Raw genomic sequence first — 19,844 nt, 5'->3', positions numbered from 1 at the left:
AAGGTATGTTAGAAACTGAAGACAGTGCCAGCTCTAACATTTTTAGCCTAACTAAACAGAAAATTAGAGCATTTTAATTGTGACCTACAGAATCTTTTCTCACTGTGTTTATGGACACCATTGATATTTGCAAAGTTTTTCATTAAAATGCATGGGCTCGAGGGTGAGCTGGGTATATTTACACAGGTCATGTTTTTCTGTTAAAAACAAACACTTGGAAAACTTAATTCAAGCGATGATATCATGTGCAATAACATCAGAATCAATTCTGAAAATAATTAATGCTTTCCTCTTGTTTCTCATTAAGCCTATAGTGGTGCTGCAAAATTGGCAACTTCTTCAAACTGGTTTGTTCCAGAAAAAGCTCCTCCTATCTAGTTCTGACAGCCTGCTGCTGCTAGTGGAGGGGAGATAGGTTAAACCAACAAGCACACACATCTCCAGGGGAAACCTGCACCTACTGCTAAAATATAAACATTCAAAGCAACAATGAATCTAGCAGATAAAGCATTCAGATTTTAATATACTCATCTACCTCACTTTAAAATGTAAATAGATGAAAACTAGACAAAGACTACTAGCTGTAATCCCCCCCTCTGGAAGAGTGTTACAGGCCAGTTTTTACGCTGCAGTGCATTGACTTTCTTGGAAAACACTGCAGAGCTGAATTAAAATATTTCAGCTGCTCTGTGAAATGGTTCATTGTTTTTGCTAAACGTGCCCAATCTTCAAACACTTCAAATATTGCCTATTAGATTTCATAAATCGTAAATTTTGGAAGGGTTGACTCTCCAGCCACTTCTGAATACCTCAAGCAATCCTGAAGGGAGAGCTTTATGTTCACATCCACCACCATCCAACGCATTGCCTTCAACAACACAATTATACATAGTGTCATAATGGTAATAAAGGGAAATACTGTTATTGTGGGAAAGATAATATTTAAGTACAAGATTATGAATAAAAAAACCCCACTGCCTTGCAATGAACACGCTTAAGTGACAATGCAGAAGCTGCCAACAATTACGCCAATTGTCACTGCTGACTGTGATGAGCATTTCTGTCATCAAAATTAAAATATATTCTTTCAAGTCCCAAGACTGTCAAGTATTTCCAACATAAGCGTAGTGAATTCAAGCATACAAGATGCAAGGATTTTTAAGATTCAGTGATATTCCTGCATTTTGAGCAGCCTAGTATTTTTCAAGTTGCTAACATTTTTAAAGTGGGTTTAATGCTGTCTAAGTTAATATATTCTACTGAAATAGCATTTTGCAGACCACATTAGGGGAATCATATTGGAAGCAGTAGCAAGAACAGTAGGGAATGGGCTTTAGAGCATTTCAGGAGAAATGTCATCCAAAACAGGAACACTAATGCTAGTCAAGGCCTTGGGCCAGATCATGTTCTGCCCTCTCTCCTTTGATTGCTCAGATGCACCCTTGCAATCTGCTCTCTCACAAGTCTCCTCCCATTCTCAATATGATCACTGCTCCATCACCGGAAACTACCTATCAGGACTTGGGAAACTCTCCTCTTGGCCCTCATTTTCCAAGCCACAACCCTCAGGGGAGCAACTCAGGTGCCTCACCAAACAGACCTAACTTGAAGAGGAGATCTTGCCTGGATCCCAAATGCTATGCCAGAAGGAAACAGGTCTCCTGTGGATTGTGCAGCACATCTGCCAGTCCTTTTTGGAATGTCACAGGCATCCCAGACATTCAGAAGTGGCAGAATATATTCCAGCTTGGACAGGTGCATCCCTACTTACCTGTCTACTCTGTACTACATAACTTTGCTATTGTGACTTTGAACTCCTGGTGGAAAATACAAGTGAGGCACACAGAACATTTCTTATGTAGTACCCAAACAAACTGCTGCCTGTAGCTCCAAATTAAAAAAAATAGGTTCAAATCACTTCAGTTTCAATATTCAGAGCAATCAACTTGTTAACTGCAGTGTTTGCTGCATTCATCTGTATTCTGCTATACACATATCTATTCTGAAGTTCTGCTTGAGGACAAAGTTCAGAAGTCATCAATACCTCTACTATGTTCCTTCAAACTATCTCAAAATATAGATTACAAGGATGTAACAAATACAATGGAAGACTCCATCAACTTTATCCGTAAATTGTATATACAGGGAACAGATGTTCAAAAGTACGTAGAAATAATTTGCCAATTTAGAATAAAAGGTTCTGCCTTTGTTTACGTCATTTTGTTTGGTGAGGGAGTAGAGAAAAAGGGCAGACTGATACTAAATAAAAAAATAATAATATTTTTCTAATTCTTGCCTCTTCAATAACTATAATAGCACATTTACCAGAAGTAACCTAGATCCCCAGCAGTAAGAAAGAATTTAATATGTATTTATCAATAAATTCTGAATATTTATGAAGGTATATTTTTATCTATGCTGAAATTAAGTCTTTCATTATTAACCTGGTAATATTTTCAGGATTTCTAGATTATTTTTTTTTTAAGGCTTGCTGTTGACAGGGACAGAGACAATGAAAGACACAAACAATATTTGATGAAAATTCCCACTCCAATAAGTGTAGTCAGTAAGGCAAAAAAAGACAGACACTTTTTATTTCCTGCAGTTTCCATCAGATATGTCTGAGTGCTGTGCCAGACATTATTATCAGAATAAAAAATATTCAGGATATTTAATTTATTTGAGCAAAACACCACCAAGATTCCAAGTTCCAGTCTATTCTGACTACTTGTTACATTCTAAAGCTGTTTAATATTACAGCTTGTCACATGCAAAATTTTTGCATGTAAGAAAAAGTAACTCTTAATGGCAGCACAGAAATAATACTGATTTGTTATGCCAAAGTAACTCCATAAAGTTAAACTTTCCACTTGAAAGATGGATAAAGTTTCTTTGTTGTGTTGCCAAACTTCAGTATCTTCAGTAGGGTTAATTTAAGTGTTGATTTACACAAAGTTCCCTTCATAATCAATGCAGACCTAGGCAACAAAGTTAGGTCATGAGTGGTCTCATCCTAAAAGCGGATGTCTACACTTGGTCAGATGAATCATAACTTAAAAACATCCACTGCTTTCCAATAGCTACATCAATTATAAAGTTTTGGACATCCAATTCATTTGCAAGAATCCCTCCAATAAAACCAGTAATTAAGAGGAAAATATCCTCCAAGATATCTGCAAGTTACAAGCACTGCACTTTTGGGTGTAGATGTACAGGAATAAAAAGCCAACTCACTTTATATTCCTCTCTTATATGTGCACAGTATCCTCACAGCACTGCTGTAGGGATTCAAAAAGGAAGGTGACCAGCTTTTTCCTGTTCCCATATAACTTTAAGACTACAAAGCTGGAGCAATATGTGTATTGTGGGAGCCACAGACTACACAGCCTCCAAGAACCAGCATTAAGATGCAGCATTTTTCCTTCTGACATTGCATTAATATAAAAATTACTGAATGTAACTAATAAAACATATTTCTCTGGGTTGAAAGAATGCACTAAGTGATCAAGTAAGAACAGTGATGCTAGCTGTGTTCCCATTCATCTCTCTTGATATCTTCTCTTGCTGTAATCTGCAGTAGACAACTGAACAGGGAGCCAGACCCTTTTGGTTGATGTGAACATCCACATCCACTGAAGAAATCAAGTCTTCCTATGGTTTCCCTCATTTTTCCAAAACCAGAGAAGAACTCCTTCAAATGCACTTTCCCAACATGACTCTCTCCATACTAAGAATGAAGCTTAGGGAAATGAATCTTTGACCAAAACGGCTCTTCAGAAGTGCCATTTACCCATCCTTTAGAGTAGTTTCATCTATTTCTACCTTGTTGTACTATACTACCTGAAAGAACTGATAATATACTAGTTTAAATAATAAAGTTCTGGAAATATTACCTCCAATACTAGTTTGGAAATGAAATAGGATTACACTTCAATTCCTGCTTTATTTTTAAGGAATATTCACAAGGGTTCAACCATGTGCTCCTTAACCTACTTGGCTGGCATACTGTCAAATGAAAAAGAAAACAACCAACCACAACTTTGAGGCAGAACAAGAGCTATTCTAGCAAAGGTCTGATGTCAGGCATCCTGCAGCTCATAGCACCTACACTATATTCTCAATAATTTAAATCAGTCAAAAGGCAGCCAAAGAAAACCTTATTAAATCTGATCTCATCCCAATGGAACTGGGAGCAGGGAAAAGAAAAAAAGCTTCACACAATAAATATAATCAGATTGGAACACAATACAATAATACTGGTGCTAAATGGACTTTAAAAGGATGCCAGATTAGCATTTAGCTTCCTAAAGAACCCAGACTACAGATCTTGCACAAAGAGTGGAATGGAGGGAAGAAGTCGGTCAGTTCGATCCCTTTGGGATGCCTGTAAAGTCTTCTTTATTTTGCCAAAACAGCTTCTAGAATGATTATTTTGGCCCCGTTGAGTTTAAACAGCAGTGATAATAATCTAGAAGAAATATGAGGTACCATAAACTGTGGCTTTGCTCCTAAATTGTATCTGGTCCAAGCTGTAAGACCATTTCTAAGAAAAAGACAGAGGACTGTCTCCCAGCCTGTACCTTGCACTTAAACTCAGAACCTTGTGCCCACTTGAAAATGCCTTATTCTCCAGCCCCAGCAGTTTGCTGCAGCTCTCTGCCTCTCTTTCTTCCCACCTACTCATTCCCTGCACAGCTGTCAGCATTCCCTCCCTGAAACAGCAACAGTGTTAGAAGTATCCTGACATAGCAAGTTCAGCAGCTGCCTAAGCCTAACATCACCTTCTGTTAGGCTGGCTTACAGTGTTAGTTCAACGAACTTCAACTCCACACATCCTTAACCATGTTGTGACTGTGCAGCAGATGCCTAGAAAGGAAAGAAGCAGATTAAGCAAACTAAGTTTATTACACGCTTCCTGATCTCAAGTAGGCATCCTAGAAAATACACAGGGATTTCCAAGTCAAGGCTTATGTAAAAATAGTCCCGTTTCTTTTTTACTATGTACAGTACAGACAGATGTGTCAGCTCACTGGGAAAATATACAGGCACTTTTCAAATTAGGTAATCATTTTAGTTCAAAGGGTATTTCAGCTACAGTCTTGTTTTATTCAAATGCAAAATATTCACCTGAGAGACTACAGCACAAAGGGGAACTCACCATTAAAAAAAAAAAAGCTGCCTGTGGCAACTCACTTATTAATCAGAAGCAAGAATCTTTCTACAGTCAGAAAGCAAGTGGTTCAGTTCTCTTGCTCACGTACTTTCCACTTGTGCAGGGCTTAGCACTGGAGTCACAGATTTTTTTTAAATGAGAATGTGCCTGTGACCCAAATCCATGTTAGAAACAAGGGTCCTCAAAACCTCTGAATGCAATTCAAGCAGCTGAACCTTGCTTACTGTCTTCCCTTTTCCCATAGACCACTGATAAGCCTGAAAAATAACTAGAAAGTTTAACATCAGTCCTCCATCATAAGTTAGTAATGTATGCAAGGTAATACACCATTTTCTCCCACATAAAAAGCTTCAAATAAGCATATACTTGAAGCACTGGAGAGACAGTATCAAGTAATTAAGAACATTCTTTTGCTCAACCTTTGGTTTCATACCTGACTTTACGAGACTGTTTCTTGTCAAGAATGGTGTAATTTTCTTATTTACCTCACACAACTGTTTCATGCTTTCTTTGATGGTAAGCATTTATGTTTTATATATCCTCTGGCCACCAGAAACAAAGAAGTAGATATTTAGTCAGCTCAACTATGACACTGAGGTCTTCAAAGCACATTTGAGCTGCAAGTACATAGTTTAAACAGTAAATTACTCCATAGCTACCTAATTGGTAATAAAAATTACCAGCATCATGAAGTTTTTCTATTAAAACAATATTTTCTCTGACCTTTAAATGAGACAAATAAAACACTATCATTAAGATCTCTTATCTGTTGTAACAGTTTAAGTCCAGTGGGATATTTTGCTGCTATTCACAGTTCAGCCAGATCATCTACATAGGTCCACAATGCAAGCTACAGGGCCATATTCACCTGAAGTACCCTGCCTGACCAGCATATTATTGTTAGGAAAGCAGTGAAAATTACCGCATTAAAGTATTTAATCTTCTTACAAAAAATATTTTAAAACTCTAAATTTCCAATTTCAGAAATAACAGATTTTTCATAAGCAGTCCATTATTCATACTGAAATGCAGTCACATTAAACTTCACTTAAAATTCTTTCTGGTTTTCCCCTGTCTTGTTTTTTAGATTAGACATGAGGGGCAAAATACCAGCTACACAAGTTCACAGTTAATGGGAAATTCCACTAAATAATATGGAAATTCCAACTACAGCAACTTAGCACAAACTGGCATAAAAGCATTTCCTGCACAAGAGATCAGCTTCTTTAACACCACCACATTCAGAATCAAGAGTTTCAACACAACCTTTGTTAAATTTAAAAAACTGGGCAAAGCTGAGTGAACATGGCCACTTTGCAGTAGGCCTGTAAGTCAGGAGGCCACCCTCAAAGCCTGCTGTGCGGCCTACCAGCTCTTCAGCACACTTCCCATGAAGCACACACCCATTCCTCAACTTGCCTCTTAATTAACACACACGCCATCATTTTTCCTTTGTTCTTCAGGCAAATAATTTTCTTAAGATATATCTCTATGATACACATTAAAACAACCCAGTGTACTTCTAACTAGATACACATCTGACACTTTAATATATTAGTATATTTTTCCTCTCCTGTTACCTTATGATCTAGGATTCTTTTCTGTTAGTAAAAGTACTAATTGCTTACCAGAGATATAACAAGCTGATTTTGGATGGGAACAGAGCTAGGTTGGCCTCTGAGGATTTAAATGTCCATTAAAAAAGTTCAGCTATTGTGATAACTTCTACAGCCTAACTTGTAAAAGGCTTTTAATTCAAATGAGCTTGACTAAATCACTGCAGTTGGTTTAATACTCATCAGATGTCTGATAGCTTCAGCTTTTCAATCTCCCACTTCCTATCAGTGAAGGAAGCAAGAATGTAAAAGCATCTAACTTGCCATCAAAATACTATTCTGTGGACATAAGTAACATAATAAGCATATATTATATGCTTATATTAATCAGATACTGGAACAAGTGTGATTAAAACTTCTTTCAGCATCATGTAGTTATCCACCTCAATAAAGGCTGTATAGGTGTATCTAACAGATTTTTTGTGTGGAATTCCTTGTAGTAAAGAATGCAGGAGTCTTTGGCAAATATATCCTCTACATCAAATTACACTTGACAGTTTGCATCATATCCCATCACTTATCTTGAGACCATACCTTTTTTCTAAAAGAAGGGCATTATAATTAGAAAAAATAAAAACCTTTTCTAGATAGTTTACTGATTCATATTTTAAGTTTTTACTATTTTCATTACTTCTTATCCAATAGGTTTGTCCATTACAGGCTATTAAAACAATAATATTATATTTTACCTGTAACAATGCTAAATGCTTTTCACATATGCAATATCTGAGGCTCCTGAGTTTTCAATTCAAAGTAAGCACACATCAAACAGTATGAAAAGTAGGCATATCTTTCCTATACATATTCCTATAACATATATTATTTTCAAATATCAGCACTCCTACATCTCTTCTTAAGTTTGTTACAGGTTAGATAATTCATTTCTGCTGTGGTGCCATCAAGAACTAAGACTTGTGAAAGGATGGATAGATGCAACCATGTATTTTCAAGTGTGAGTGTATACCCACACGAATAAAATATGGACTCCTTGTAACAGCAAAGATGGACAGAATTCACTTTAAGCAAGTGGCGAAGATGAAATGGAAATAATCATATGTAACAAGCAAATTTAAAAAAAACAAGCAACTGAAGTCTTCTTAGACTACTGAGACCTAGAAGAAAAATTTGGCTTCAACATAAAGCTCTAATAAAGCTATTATATCCTAACTAATAAGGATCCTAATCATTATCAAACTGAGAGCAAAATAATGTTACATACAGAGCAGTAAGAAAAATTTAAGTTAATTTTAAAAGCTGTATTTTCAAGGTCAAATGAAGTGATGACATTTGAAAGTCCAGATATCAAGATCAGAAAAGAATCTGAAAGAGCTTAAAGCTATCTGGATAAGGACTAACTGTGGGACAGCAGAGATGATATCAAGGGTTAGGTCTTCATTCATTACCTTACAAACCTCCAAATTGCATTAGTCAACAAATATTTCTGGACATTAATAAGTGAAATATGAAACATGAAACACAAACATCACTGAAATCCTTGTTTAGTAACTCTGAAGTATTTATTCCTTAATTAACAGCAAGTATCAAACATATTTGAGTTGTTAGTCTGGACAATCCCCAAGAATTTATACCAAGGGAGTGTCCAAATATTACATGCTTCTTTCTAGCAGCTTCATACATATTTGTTTGCTGGTAGGCCTGTCTACAGATAAAACACAGAAAAATCATTTTTCCTCTCTTATTTCTGTGTTGACACTAGCACGATTTCATCATGATACCTGCATAAAACCATGCTACACATTTCGATTCACAAGTTTTTCCCCACACCAGTTCCCAAACTATTTCATGTACAGACTGATGACAAACAAACACGGATATCTGCAACTTAAGCAGTTTTGAAAAGGAATAGAATCTCAATCTATAACTTTGCAGTATTCATGTATCTCTTACATTTAAAAATTCCACAAAAGTACTATGATGTCCTTATATTCCCCAAATTACAAACACTGTCCTTTAATTAAAAATAGGCTACTACTCAACTAGTCATTGAAACACCACCCAGCACAAAATTTATGTGAATGGTGGATTTCTAATAACAGCCTTCTTGCATACACCAGTTACAACTCACACAATCAAACACTAAAGAATGGCCATTTGAGAAACAAAAAGGAGAACACATGAAGTTAGCCAAGATACTTAGCACCAGCATCTGTAGATACTTGCTCACAAGCCACAAGTTCACATTTACAGAACAATTCTTGCAGCATGCCCCACAGTTCTTAATGTTCTGTGTCTGGTAACCCTTTTTTTGGCAATGCAACAACAAAAATAAGTTGCCATTGAACATCTAGAAAACAAGCAGTGAGTTCTCCAGTGCTAAAACCATTGAAGTCTGACACACAGCTGATTCTGCAACACCTTAAACCTCAAGAATGGTACAGATACCAGGAAGTCCAGGTTTTCTTTTCTATATAAATAACTTCAAAATTGAATGCACATAGCAGGATAGAGTATGTTGGCATTGTTTTGGGCAGTTAAAATGGCAATGCCTGTATACTAGCTTAGCTAGTTAGCTAAGCGCAACTTGATATGCCTTGCCACCAGTCTACCTTTGCAGTAGGAACACTGATTAACATCCACCACAGGAAAGTCCTTTACATGTCTTGACACCTGTCTCTGCCATTACCAGTGCTGAACCTTGTATTCAAGTGAGCAACACCAAAATTCTTAACTCACTCTACATCCTTAAGCTTGAAAGTTTGGAGGTTATATTTGTTTGTTTTGGTTTTTTTTGTTTGTTTTTGTGTTCCATAGCACTAGTTGTTATGTTATCTTTACAGAACGAGAGCCAACATCCTCTCAAGTAAACTTGTCTATATGATGAAGTTGAATGCACGCGTTGTTCTAGCAAAGCTAAGGACTGTTTCTGCTTGGAAACAGTTTCCTAAAGACAAAAAGCATATCCAGATTACACTTGAAACTCAGTTCCTCTTTAGCTACCTGCTTCTCAACTAATTTGGATGCTAGCACAACACTCCAGCTCAAGGCTGGCTCAGCGAAGCACTTTTCAAATCACATCCCCTCCTTTGTTCAAAACAGACTCCCTTCTACCAATCTTTCTTCAGGCTTCTTTTTTGTGCATCGTGTTTCTACTCAGCACATGTGCACCAGCAGTCTGTCTGCTTATCTTTCAGGAGCTTTTCATAGTTTGTAATTCCATTGTGTTCCTTACCAAGAGCATTCATTCCAGCACAAATAGCTTCCTTGCTGTTTATTTCTTCAGTTTAGTCACAGTAATCTCATAATTTACATCATGAGAGGCATTTACTATCCAACTTTATAAGCTTATACTCTTCAGATTATTTCTTCACGTCACTCCTCAAACATTTTGCAAAACATACTACCAGAAGAGGTGACAGATTTGCACTGTTTTGTCCTTCTTTCCATCTTTTGAGAATTTAGGAGCTCCTCCAACCACAACATCTTTCCTTAATATGATCAGCTTTAGACACTGACACTTTTTTTTTTTGCAATCCTAACTTAAGTTTACAACATTTTATATCAGTTGGAAAACAGAGAGCAGCCTATGGCATATCAAGTTAGGCCTCAGGTAGCTAGTATACAGCCATTGTCATTTTAATTGTCCAAAACAATGAAAAGACAAAGAATGTGTCAAGGAGACAGTGAGATATCTACAAGTTTCTTCTTCCTATTGGACAATGAATGGTAGTGTGGAAGCATGAAAGTAACTTGAAAGAAGACTGTGCAACTCATTCCTACAGAACCAACTCACATAGTCCAAAGCAGGGAATAGAGCTACAAGTTTACTGTTGATACAATTCATTATTTCACCTATCAATTGTCCTCTCAAGCAGATGTTTGAATAGCACTTGTCTTTGCATTCTTATAATGCATCTCATTTCATACGCAACTACAGACGCCTGTTTCTGCTATATTTAAACAAAACATCTGGGAATTGAGCTATGCTGTTCGTGACCTCAAAACCCATAAGATGATGATTACATTGCCTCTTAGCCTAAGCTGCAACCCCTGAGCTAGCTGCATCTCTGACTCCTTTCTCATTCCCCAGTATCTTGTCTTGCAATTCTTTATACTAAGGTTTGAGCCTCTTCTGTTCCTCCCACATAGAACTTCACAGTTCTATCTGTGGACGTACGACCAATAACATCTCCTGGATTAACTAGTCTTAAATATACTGGCTTTGAGTTTCACAGATTTTCCCATTCTGGACCTTCTGACTAGGCAGTCTGACTATTACATAAATTACATGCTAAAATTAAAGACTAAATGAATACACTAAAAGACATCCGTGTAGATGAAGAGGCTCCATATATCCTGTTAATAACATACTCAGGAGTTTCTCAGATATTCTGAAGCAAGGCCGCCTCTTCACTTGTCCCAAATACACCTTTCTCTCAAGAGGGTGTTCCTTTACAAATTGCTGCAAACATTTGCATGTTCAAGTTGTAATCTTTCTGGTCAGAACTGCTGGCAGGATGGTAAAGGTTTCCTAAATGCATTTAAAGGAAAACAGCCAATATTTGCTTAAGAATGGTCAATCTGGAGTTACCACCTCTTCACATAGAATTTTTCCCTTGAGCCCCCACTACACAGCCCAATAAACAGAACCTCCACTAATGCCTATAGAGAGGCTCCATTTCCATCACACTTCCTCTTTCCTTTTCGAGATTCTGCAGGATCTTCAACTGTTTCCACTAGACAACGCTTGTTTGCACCTTTTCCTAAGATGAAGTTGCCTTTAACAAAATTAAGTGACCTACTAGACATAAGAGGGCTAGGAAAAAAAAAAGAAAAACACTAGGAAAGTACTTTCACATTGTTGGAGTTCATTGCACATATTCTGCAGCATTGAGAGGAGCTACTATGTCAATATAGGCGCTTAGCAAAACTTCCTCGCCGCATTCCCAGTCCAGCGCGGCAATTAAAGTTTCACGTTAATGCATTACAGGGCCCACGCTGGCTGCCTGTCACATGGACAAGTGTTATTGCTTGTCCACAGCTGTTACCGCCCCGGCACAGCGCCGTGTATAGAGGATGGATGACACCTGCAGGGCTTCCCTCCAGGTGAGCTTCAAACTGCAGCCTGGAAACATCACCCAAAAAAAAAAGTCTCTTTCCTCGCTACGTTTTTCTGCCTTCATAACACCCCGCGTTAAGGTTTTCCGCGGCAAGAGGCAACAGCAAACCCTCCTGGGCGCAAAAATCCGCCCGGCGCCCACCGTCCCATCCGGCCGCGGGCCCTGAACCCAAGGCCACTCGAGGCGGCGGGGGGAGAAGGGGGACGGCTCCCGTTGCTCCTCTCCCTCCATACTGAGAGGTCTTGGCAAACTAAATTACTGCCTTCCCTTCCGAGGTGGGAAATTTAAAAATAAATAAATAAATAAATAAACAAAATAACCACACACACAAAACCAAACCAGAACCCCCTCACCAGCTTCGGCGCTGGCGAGCAGCGAGCACAGCCCGCCCCGTCGGGTCCGCGTACCTCCGGCAGCCCGGCACCTGCACTCCGCCCACGGCACCTGGGGCTTCCCCATCGCGACAGCTCCCCGCCCCCTACGTCTATCGCGACACACAAGCCTCCGAGGGGACAGGGGAGGGGGGCGCGGGGTGGAGAGGGCTGCAGTCCCAAGCACGGCGGCCAGGCGGAGGGAAGGGGTCGGCGGCAGGAGGGCCACTTACCGGGCGTGCAGTTCAGCGTAGACGGCGAAGAGACGGGCGCTGAGGGGGGCGCCGGCGGCTGCGGTTCCCTGGGGGTGCCGGCGGCCGAGGTGGGCATGACGGGGGGCAGCATGAGGTAGCGCTCGGGCCGCGGCAGGCAGCGCAGGCAGACCGTGTGCAGGCAGGGCAGCAGCTTGGGCCGCCGGCTCTGGATGGGCTGCCCGCACACGCCGCAAGTGTCCAACAGGTTGATCGGGGCCACCTCTCCGCCGCGCTCCGTCGGGCCCTGTCGGCTCTCGGCCTCATTCTCCCCGCTCAGCGCCGCCGCCCCCGTTCGATCCGTCGGGCAGGGCGCCCCCGTTCGATCCGTCGGGCAAGGCCCCCCTGCCGCCGCGACCGCTGCTACCGTCGCTGCCGCCTCTTCCATTGTCCTGCGCCGGCCGCCGACCGCAGCGTCGAAAGGAGGCGGGGCGGCCCGGCGGCCCCGCTGCCCCCGCCGCTTCCCGCCCGCGCCGCCACCACCGCCGCGCCGACCCCCGCCCCTCGCGGCCCGCGGTGTTTGTGTGCCTGCCCCGGAAGGAGGCTGCCCCGCCGCGCCACAGGGCCAACGGCCGCCCGCGCCACGCCCCTCGCCACGCTGCGCCCCGCCCTTCCCCCCGCCGCGCCGCCCGCCCCGCCTGCCTCCCCGGCCCCGGCGCCCCGCCCCAGCCCGCCTCGCCACACCCCTTTCGGGGCCACGCCCCGCCCACCGCCTACGTGCGGCCAGAGCTTCTCCCGCTCCCCCCAGCAGGCAGTCCGACCGCGGGCGGAAGCCCCGCCCCTCTCGGACCCGCCCCTGGAAGCCCCGCCCCTCTCCCCACCCTCCCCCCAGGCGGTTGGCGGGGCTGTTCCCGCCGCTGCCCCCCCGCGGCCGCACTGGGGTGCTCATGGGCATCTGTCACCCACCGCACGCACCCACTGCTTCCACAGCCCATGCTCTGCCTGAAGGCTTCCTACCAGCCCCACTGGAGCTCGTGGTGCTCTCAACCTGTGCCCAAATGGCCACCCTCTTGTCTGGGTCATAGAATGTCCTGAGTTGGAAGGGACCCACAAGGATCATCGAGTCCAACTCCTGTCCCTGCACAGGACAACCCCACAGTTCACACCTTGTGTCTGAGGGCTTGTCCAGTCTCTTCTTGAACACTGTCAGGCTTGGGGCCGTGACACCTCCCTGGGGAGCCTGTTCCAGTGCTCCAGCACCCCATGGGGGAAGAACCTTTTCCTAATGTCCAACCCAAACCTCCCCTGGGACATCTTCCTGACATTCCCTCGGGTTCTGTCATTGGTCACCAAAGAGAAGAGATCAGCGCCTGTCCCTCCTCCTCCCCTTGTGAGGAAGCTGTAGCCGCCATGAGGTCTCCCCTCAGTCTCCTCCAGGCTGAACAAACCCAGTGACTTCAGCCACTCCTCATATGGCTTCCCCTTCAAACCCTCCACCAGCTTCATCTGGATAGAAGGCCTGGCCAGTGGTGTGTGGGCAGCCTGGCACTGGCTGGGTTAGAGGCTTTCCCTCTTTTGACAGGTTGTTAAGTTGCCCTTCTTCCCCACTTCATGTATGGGTGTCTGTAAATTCTGTCCCAAATTTGGTTTGGGGGATCACAACCACGCTACTATGCGCAGGCATGTTACCTGACTGAAGCTAACTGGTCACTGGTAAAATTTTTTAAAAGATGGAAAAGTGCAATTCTGGTTTGGACCCAACACTTTATTGAACCAAATGCTTCAACCCAAGTGCGCTCGCAGATGTGACACACAGCTTACTCATTGGTCACAGGCCCATTGTAAACCGATCCAGGCTCCCCAGAGTATTCCAGATGGCTCTGAACTTAAAATCCCAGGGCGGTCAGCACACTTCCTGCTTCCTTGCAATCCCATCAAACCCTAGCATCAGACCCATAATAAATAGGAGTATAAAAAAGCCATACATGACAAAAGACGCATTTCTTCAGCACACAGAACAACTGCATACATGGCTATTGTTGTGATTCAGCATGTCTCACATCCATAATTTACGACGACAACAGGAGAACAATACTATGGGTTGTTTCAAAGGGAAGATTAAAAAAACAAAGCGAAACAAAACAAAACAAAAAAAAAACCACCCCACAAGGCAGATTTGGCTTTACAATGAGGAACTGTTAAGAGATAAATGTGATTCCCTTAAGAATATCAACTGAGGGGACAAGCCATACCTTCTCCACTCTTGACCTGCCAAAGCATGGGGAAAAAACGTTACCAGGAGCAGTTTCCTGAAGCACAGCTTCTGCCTTCCAGCCCAGCTGCCTCTCCCCCTTTGCTTGGACTCAAAAACTGGTAGTGTAGAGTCTCATTGTCCTCTTTCTCTGATCCCCCACACACTGTCTTGGCTGTGCAACACCCTACAATGATGTTCTAACAATTCCTTGTGATGGGAGCTAACACACTAAGAGCATGTGTTAATGACGAACAGGTTCAGGAACTAAATCTAAGGATGATGGTGCAGGTTCTGTAAGGTAGAAAAGTATAAAAAATCCTGTTAGAATGGGTCTGTTGGGAAGAAAGTGATAACTGAAATATGTTTGATTAGTTTTAATAGCAAACATGATTGGAAAGTGAATGAATAATATATTTGTGAGAGATGATAACAAGCCATGAGATCATCAAACTAGATGGTTTCTGTCACTAGTATAAGCTGTTTCTTCAATAGGTGACAACACAGGAAAATAGAGATTATCTAACAGTATGAAGATCACCCTGCTAAGCACTTGAGCAGACACTTTGTTGGAAATTATGATATTCATGAGCCAGTATTTCAGAGATTAGTAAAATGATACGATTATGTTTCCTGCAAAGTTTGTTTGCTTGGGATGTTTGCAAAGCTAACACAAACTCTATTGTAAAATCTGCAGTTGCATGGCATCTAAATAGCATCTGATTTAAAATAAATGTTTAAATTTGTATTGTTTGAATTTAAATGTAGAACCCTGCTCTCCTCCCTGTTAGTGATGGCATCGTATTAGTTTTACTCAGGACAGGAGCAAAAAGCATTAGAGAGGGACAGAAATAACCATCCCAAGATAACCATTCATGCGGTGTGGGAAGACAAGAGAGTGAAGGAAAAGCCTTTCAAGTGTAACAGCATTACGCATACAAAACGTGAAAGCAATTAATGAAAGATGCTGCACCCCATTATGCCGCACCCTGGGTGCACTGCTTTTGGAACACAGTCAACACGGACCCCAGGCAGAGGTGGCGTGGGGCTGCCTGTAAAAGGCCATGTAGAGAAACCCAGCATGGGGCAATAAGAGCTGTGCTGTCTTCAGTCCAAACACAGCTGCTGGTTTTGTCTAGTTCCCATCAAAAGCAGGTGATGACTTGTTGAGTTCTCCAGTGTTTCATTGGGATGAGACAAAGCAATGGAGGAAAAATGAAGCTGGTGACAAGCTGATAGAGTCAGCTAAGAACACATGTCAATTGTGTTGACTGGCTGCAGGAAACAACCAGAAGCGGAGATTACTTCACCTCTCCTTCCCTTTTCCATGCTTACAGAAGGGCTTACAAGCTCACTGTGCTACTTATGCTCACAAGATGTGAGTTTTACTAAACCCTCTGCTTCTTCTGGACATCCCGATTAAAGCAAATTCCAGAAGTAGTTGTATTCCTCCAGCTTTTTGCCTTCTGTTTAGTTGTTCACTTTGTGACCACAGTCTAGACCTTTGCCATTTGTAATCTAGATTTCTGGAACATAGTCCACAAAAGGTTACTGCTCAGAAATTTCAGCTGCAGAAGGAAATGGCTGCCAACTACCTAGTAGAACTTCTCAGTGGAGGACTCATATTTAGGAGCTACTCACATTCAAAATTTACTTGTTGGCTCAGATTTCTTCCTTTTGTCTCTGGTTCAGTTCGTCTCCTCCCTGTATTTCTAGATTTTCTAGTAGTCAGTCACTCAGCCTTACAAAACGCAACCCTCCCCGAATTACCCCTAAACATTGGAATGTATATTTCCTCCTCCTAAAACAGCCATGTGACACTCAACAGTCTCTTTCCAAAGTTGTGTCTTTCTTTTGTTTGGGTTTTTTGTTTGTTTGTTTGTTTGTTTTTAATAGGCCAAAATGAAGCCATGGGGCTTGCAGTGTGATCCAGACAGCTCAGTTTTATCCTTTATGTGGCAACAATGAAGGAAGTGGCAGAGGACAGTCAGCACTCCATCTGTATCATTAAAAAATGCTTTTGCCACAGTGATCATCCAAGAGGTGAATATAGTAGCTTTTTGGCCAGACTCCACTAGCAGCACCATGAAGCAGTCACTGGGAGGGTCTGCCCCAGAATATACAGTGTTTTCTAGGCTGGCTTCTTTTGAGGAAATGGATGTCTCAATATATGACTGGTTTTGCTGTTGAGTGAAATCCATAAAATAGAAAAGATTTTCACTGGGGGCAAGATGAGTGCATTAGAAATTTACAGTTGGGAAGATGTAATATATTAACCTTTCCAGCAACACTGAAGAAGGAGAACTTTACATACCAGAGCAGCTGGAATAAGCAGTGAATGAAAACAGTGCCTCCCTACCTATGATGGCCGAATTAGGAATTAATCCAGAGTATGGTTTAGGCTTGTAGACTGCCTTTTTGAACTCCACAGTAAAGAACCCACAAAGCTATAGTAAGCTATCTACTTCTCTTCTCAGCCAGGGGAGAGTGAAAGAAGCCTGGTCAGGTAATTTTCTTAGGGTTTTCAACTTTCTGGTTTCTATACTTCAGTCATCCAACATGGACACACACACACAAAAAATCTTTTCTTCCAAATTGAGGGATGGTTTCTTAGAAACCTCCTTTGTGTCCTATTATATATGATGTTTACCCAAGTTAAGTATTTCTTCAGCATGTGGCTTATAACCACTGGCATTCTTCTTGCATAATCAAGGAGAGATCCACTTGCCCAGCTTGGTCTCAACTGGAAGCTCACCGCAGATAAGGCTGGGTCCAACACCCAGGAGTGGGCCAGCCACCCTGTGATGTTTCCAGTGCTCCACCCAACGTGCCTCCATTGTGAACTATGGAATAATACCACCAATGCAGAGCTTCCCATTAGTTTCATGTTCAGAGAAGTCACTGTGCTTTTGTAAATTAACCCCGGCGTCATCCTGTGAAGTCCCCTTCCATGGAAGAGGGGCTTGCCTAAGGAGAGAGGCAACATGCTGATTCTGAATGTCCATTATTAGATTAAAACTGCTGAAAATGGTGATGGTATTCACAACCCCTTTTTGTTCAAAAATGTGCTTTTTAGAGTTAACCTTCACTTCCACAGGAAATTCCATTAACATGTGCAATTAGCAAGGCTAAACATGAACACAACCCAGATAACATCCCCTAACAATGCTCTGTCCGCTTGTTTTCAAGCAGTTATAGGTCCCATCTCTAATCCCCAATGGACCTTCGGAGACCACAACTCTCCTAGGGATGAGCAGGATGGTAGGACTGCCCATGCAGAGATGCTGTGGTCCAAAACTGGACCTCTTCCACCTTCCAAGTCCCTGTGCTCTCTGGCTGTGCAGTCTCAATGGATGTGGGGCATCCCAGGTTTGCAAGTACAGACCAGCCCAGAGATAATTTGAGTGCTGTTGCAAGCCAGTCCCTGATGAGTTAAACTCAGACATTCACCCAGATAATCAGGCCAACAGACCATATTCTGAAATTATCACAGGGCAGCTCCAGATCCGTCACATCCAGTTTCCCTTCTGACATGTAAAAGGCCAGAAATAGCTTTCTGCAGCAGCACAAGTAACTCTGTTGGGTATTAGACTCATTTCAAGGAAATCGGGAATTATCCAGTGGGGGCCACAGCTTGTGTTGATAAATCTCAGTAATCTCAGGAATTATAAGGTAGGGGTTACAGCTGTAGCGCCTGTGGATTCGAAATTCAGTAATAATTGAGTGCTTAGCTCCCTACCTGCCTAAGCACTTCCCTTGCCCTTATCTCTTTATCTGATGAGGGTTTCCTGCTTGTGCTCTTATTAGCGTTAGCGCTGATGTTAGAAAAAAAAGAAGCATTGCAGACTCCTGTTAATGTGTGTTTCTGGGAAGGTCCAAAGAGAATTTGAACCTACAGAACAGTGTTTCTCAAGTCACCTGGTTCCATTGGGAGACTGTAACCCACCCGGATAAGATTCTGCCCTGACTTCATTCATGTAAAGGGACTAAGCTTCTTTTTCATTTTTAAGGAGGATGAAAGAAGAAAAAAATGGTGCTTTAGAAGTCACCTTCATTATCAGTAGTGACGGCAGTAGGTCCATGCATGTGGAAAGGAAGCCCCATATAACATCTTTTTTCACTTACCTAGTGTGAGTCTTTAGCTGTAAGGAGAATCAAAATTTCATTTAACAAAAGATTACCAGGTTTCAGAATGTGCTTCCAATCAGATTAGGAAAAAGTTTTCCCTATTTTAAAATACTTAATAAAGAAAAGCTTTTGAGTCATAGTCTGGATTTGATTAAAAACTATGTTTTCAATAAAAATGTTTTGTTTGGATTTTGGTCTTTCATTTATTACTATGGTAAATAAATGTTACACTGCAATGTGATGTATTTGGAATCCTTTTTTCCTCAAAAACATCTCAAAGACATTCACCAAATTACCAGAACTTTTACTGCAACTTCACAATTTTCCAAAGCATTTTTATTAAGAAAACAAAAATTAAAGATGCAATAATAATTTTTAAAAATCTCCAAACCTCTGGAGAGGAAAATGGTCATCATCTCATTACTGGCGTTCCTACTGTCACCTGACTTGATGACCCCACCTGGTTTTCAGTAATGGCTTCACAGGCTGTGCCATTTTCTGCTCATAGATCTTTGGCTGAATACCCACAGTAAGGTACATTTTGTTCTCTTCTGATTCTTATTGAGTGTCAGAGGTTGTTTTTCCTCTTGTTGACAACAGATCACATTAAATTACTAAGAACAGCCCAGGACAAAAATACATTCATTTTCACTTCTGTTCTGAAAAGTAACTGTAAAATGGAGTTATGCAATCAGATATTTATTTTCTTGCTGATTTTAAGGTCTAATATGCTCAGTTGAAATGTAAAGGGTGTTTTTTAAAGTATTAATCTGTAAAGCTACTGCAACTTGGAATCCAAAGGTCATTATATTGCTTCACAATCAATGGTACTTGTAATGAAGCCCTATTTTTGACCAGAAAGTCACTTTCTTTTGGCTTAATCTTTCAGAGGCATCTATATGAATCACACTAAGGAATCAGCTGGGAAGAACAGAATCTCTCTCTTTACCTTTATTCTAAATATTCTGTATATTCAGAAATGCCCTACTTTGCACACAGGCATTACGTCTGTATGAGGGATTTACATCAGTGTGAC

At 41.6% G+C, this 19,844-nt stretch overlaps 1 protein-coding gene across 2 annotated transcripts in view; it reads right to left on the bottom strand.

Annotated features, from left to right (window-relative positions):
- TRIM24 (tripartite motif containing 24) overlaps positions 1-12,982 on the bottom strand; it is a 61,894-nt gene extending 48,912 nt beyond the window's left edge. For both annotated transcript variants that reach the window (XM_080356743.1, XM_080356744.1), the window contains exon 1: positions 12,472-12,982. In XM_080356743.1, the coding sequence (XP_080212869.1) occupies positions 12,472-12,877 (406 nt within the window). In that variant the 5' untranslated portion in view covers positions 12,878-12,982. The remainder of the gene's footprint in view (positions 1-12,471) is intronic.
- Positions 12,983-19,844: the final 6,862 nt, after the last annotated feature.

This window comes from Nesoenas mayeri (genome assembly GCF_963082525.1).
Source record: "Nesoenas mayeri genome assembly, chromosome: 1".
In the NCBI taxonomy this organism is placed as follows: domain Eukaryota; kingdom Metazoa; phylum Chordata; class Aves; order Columbiformes; family Columbidae; genus Nesoenas; species Nesoenas mayeri.
The sequence above is the reverse complement of the archived record's forward strand: the minus strand, read 5'-3'. Positions and strand labels throughout refer to the sequence as shown.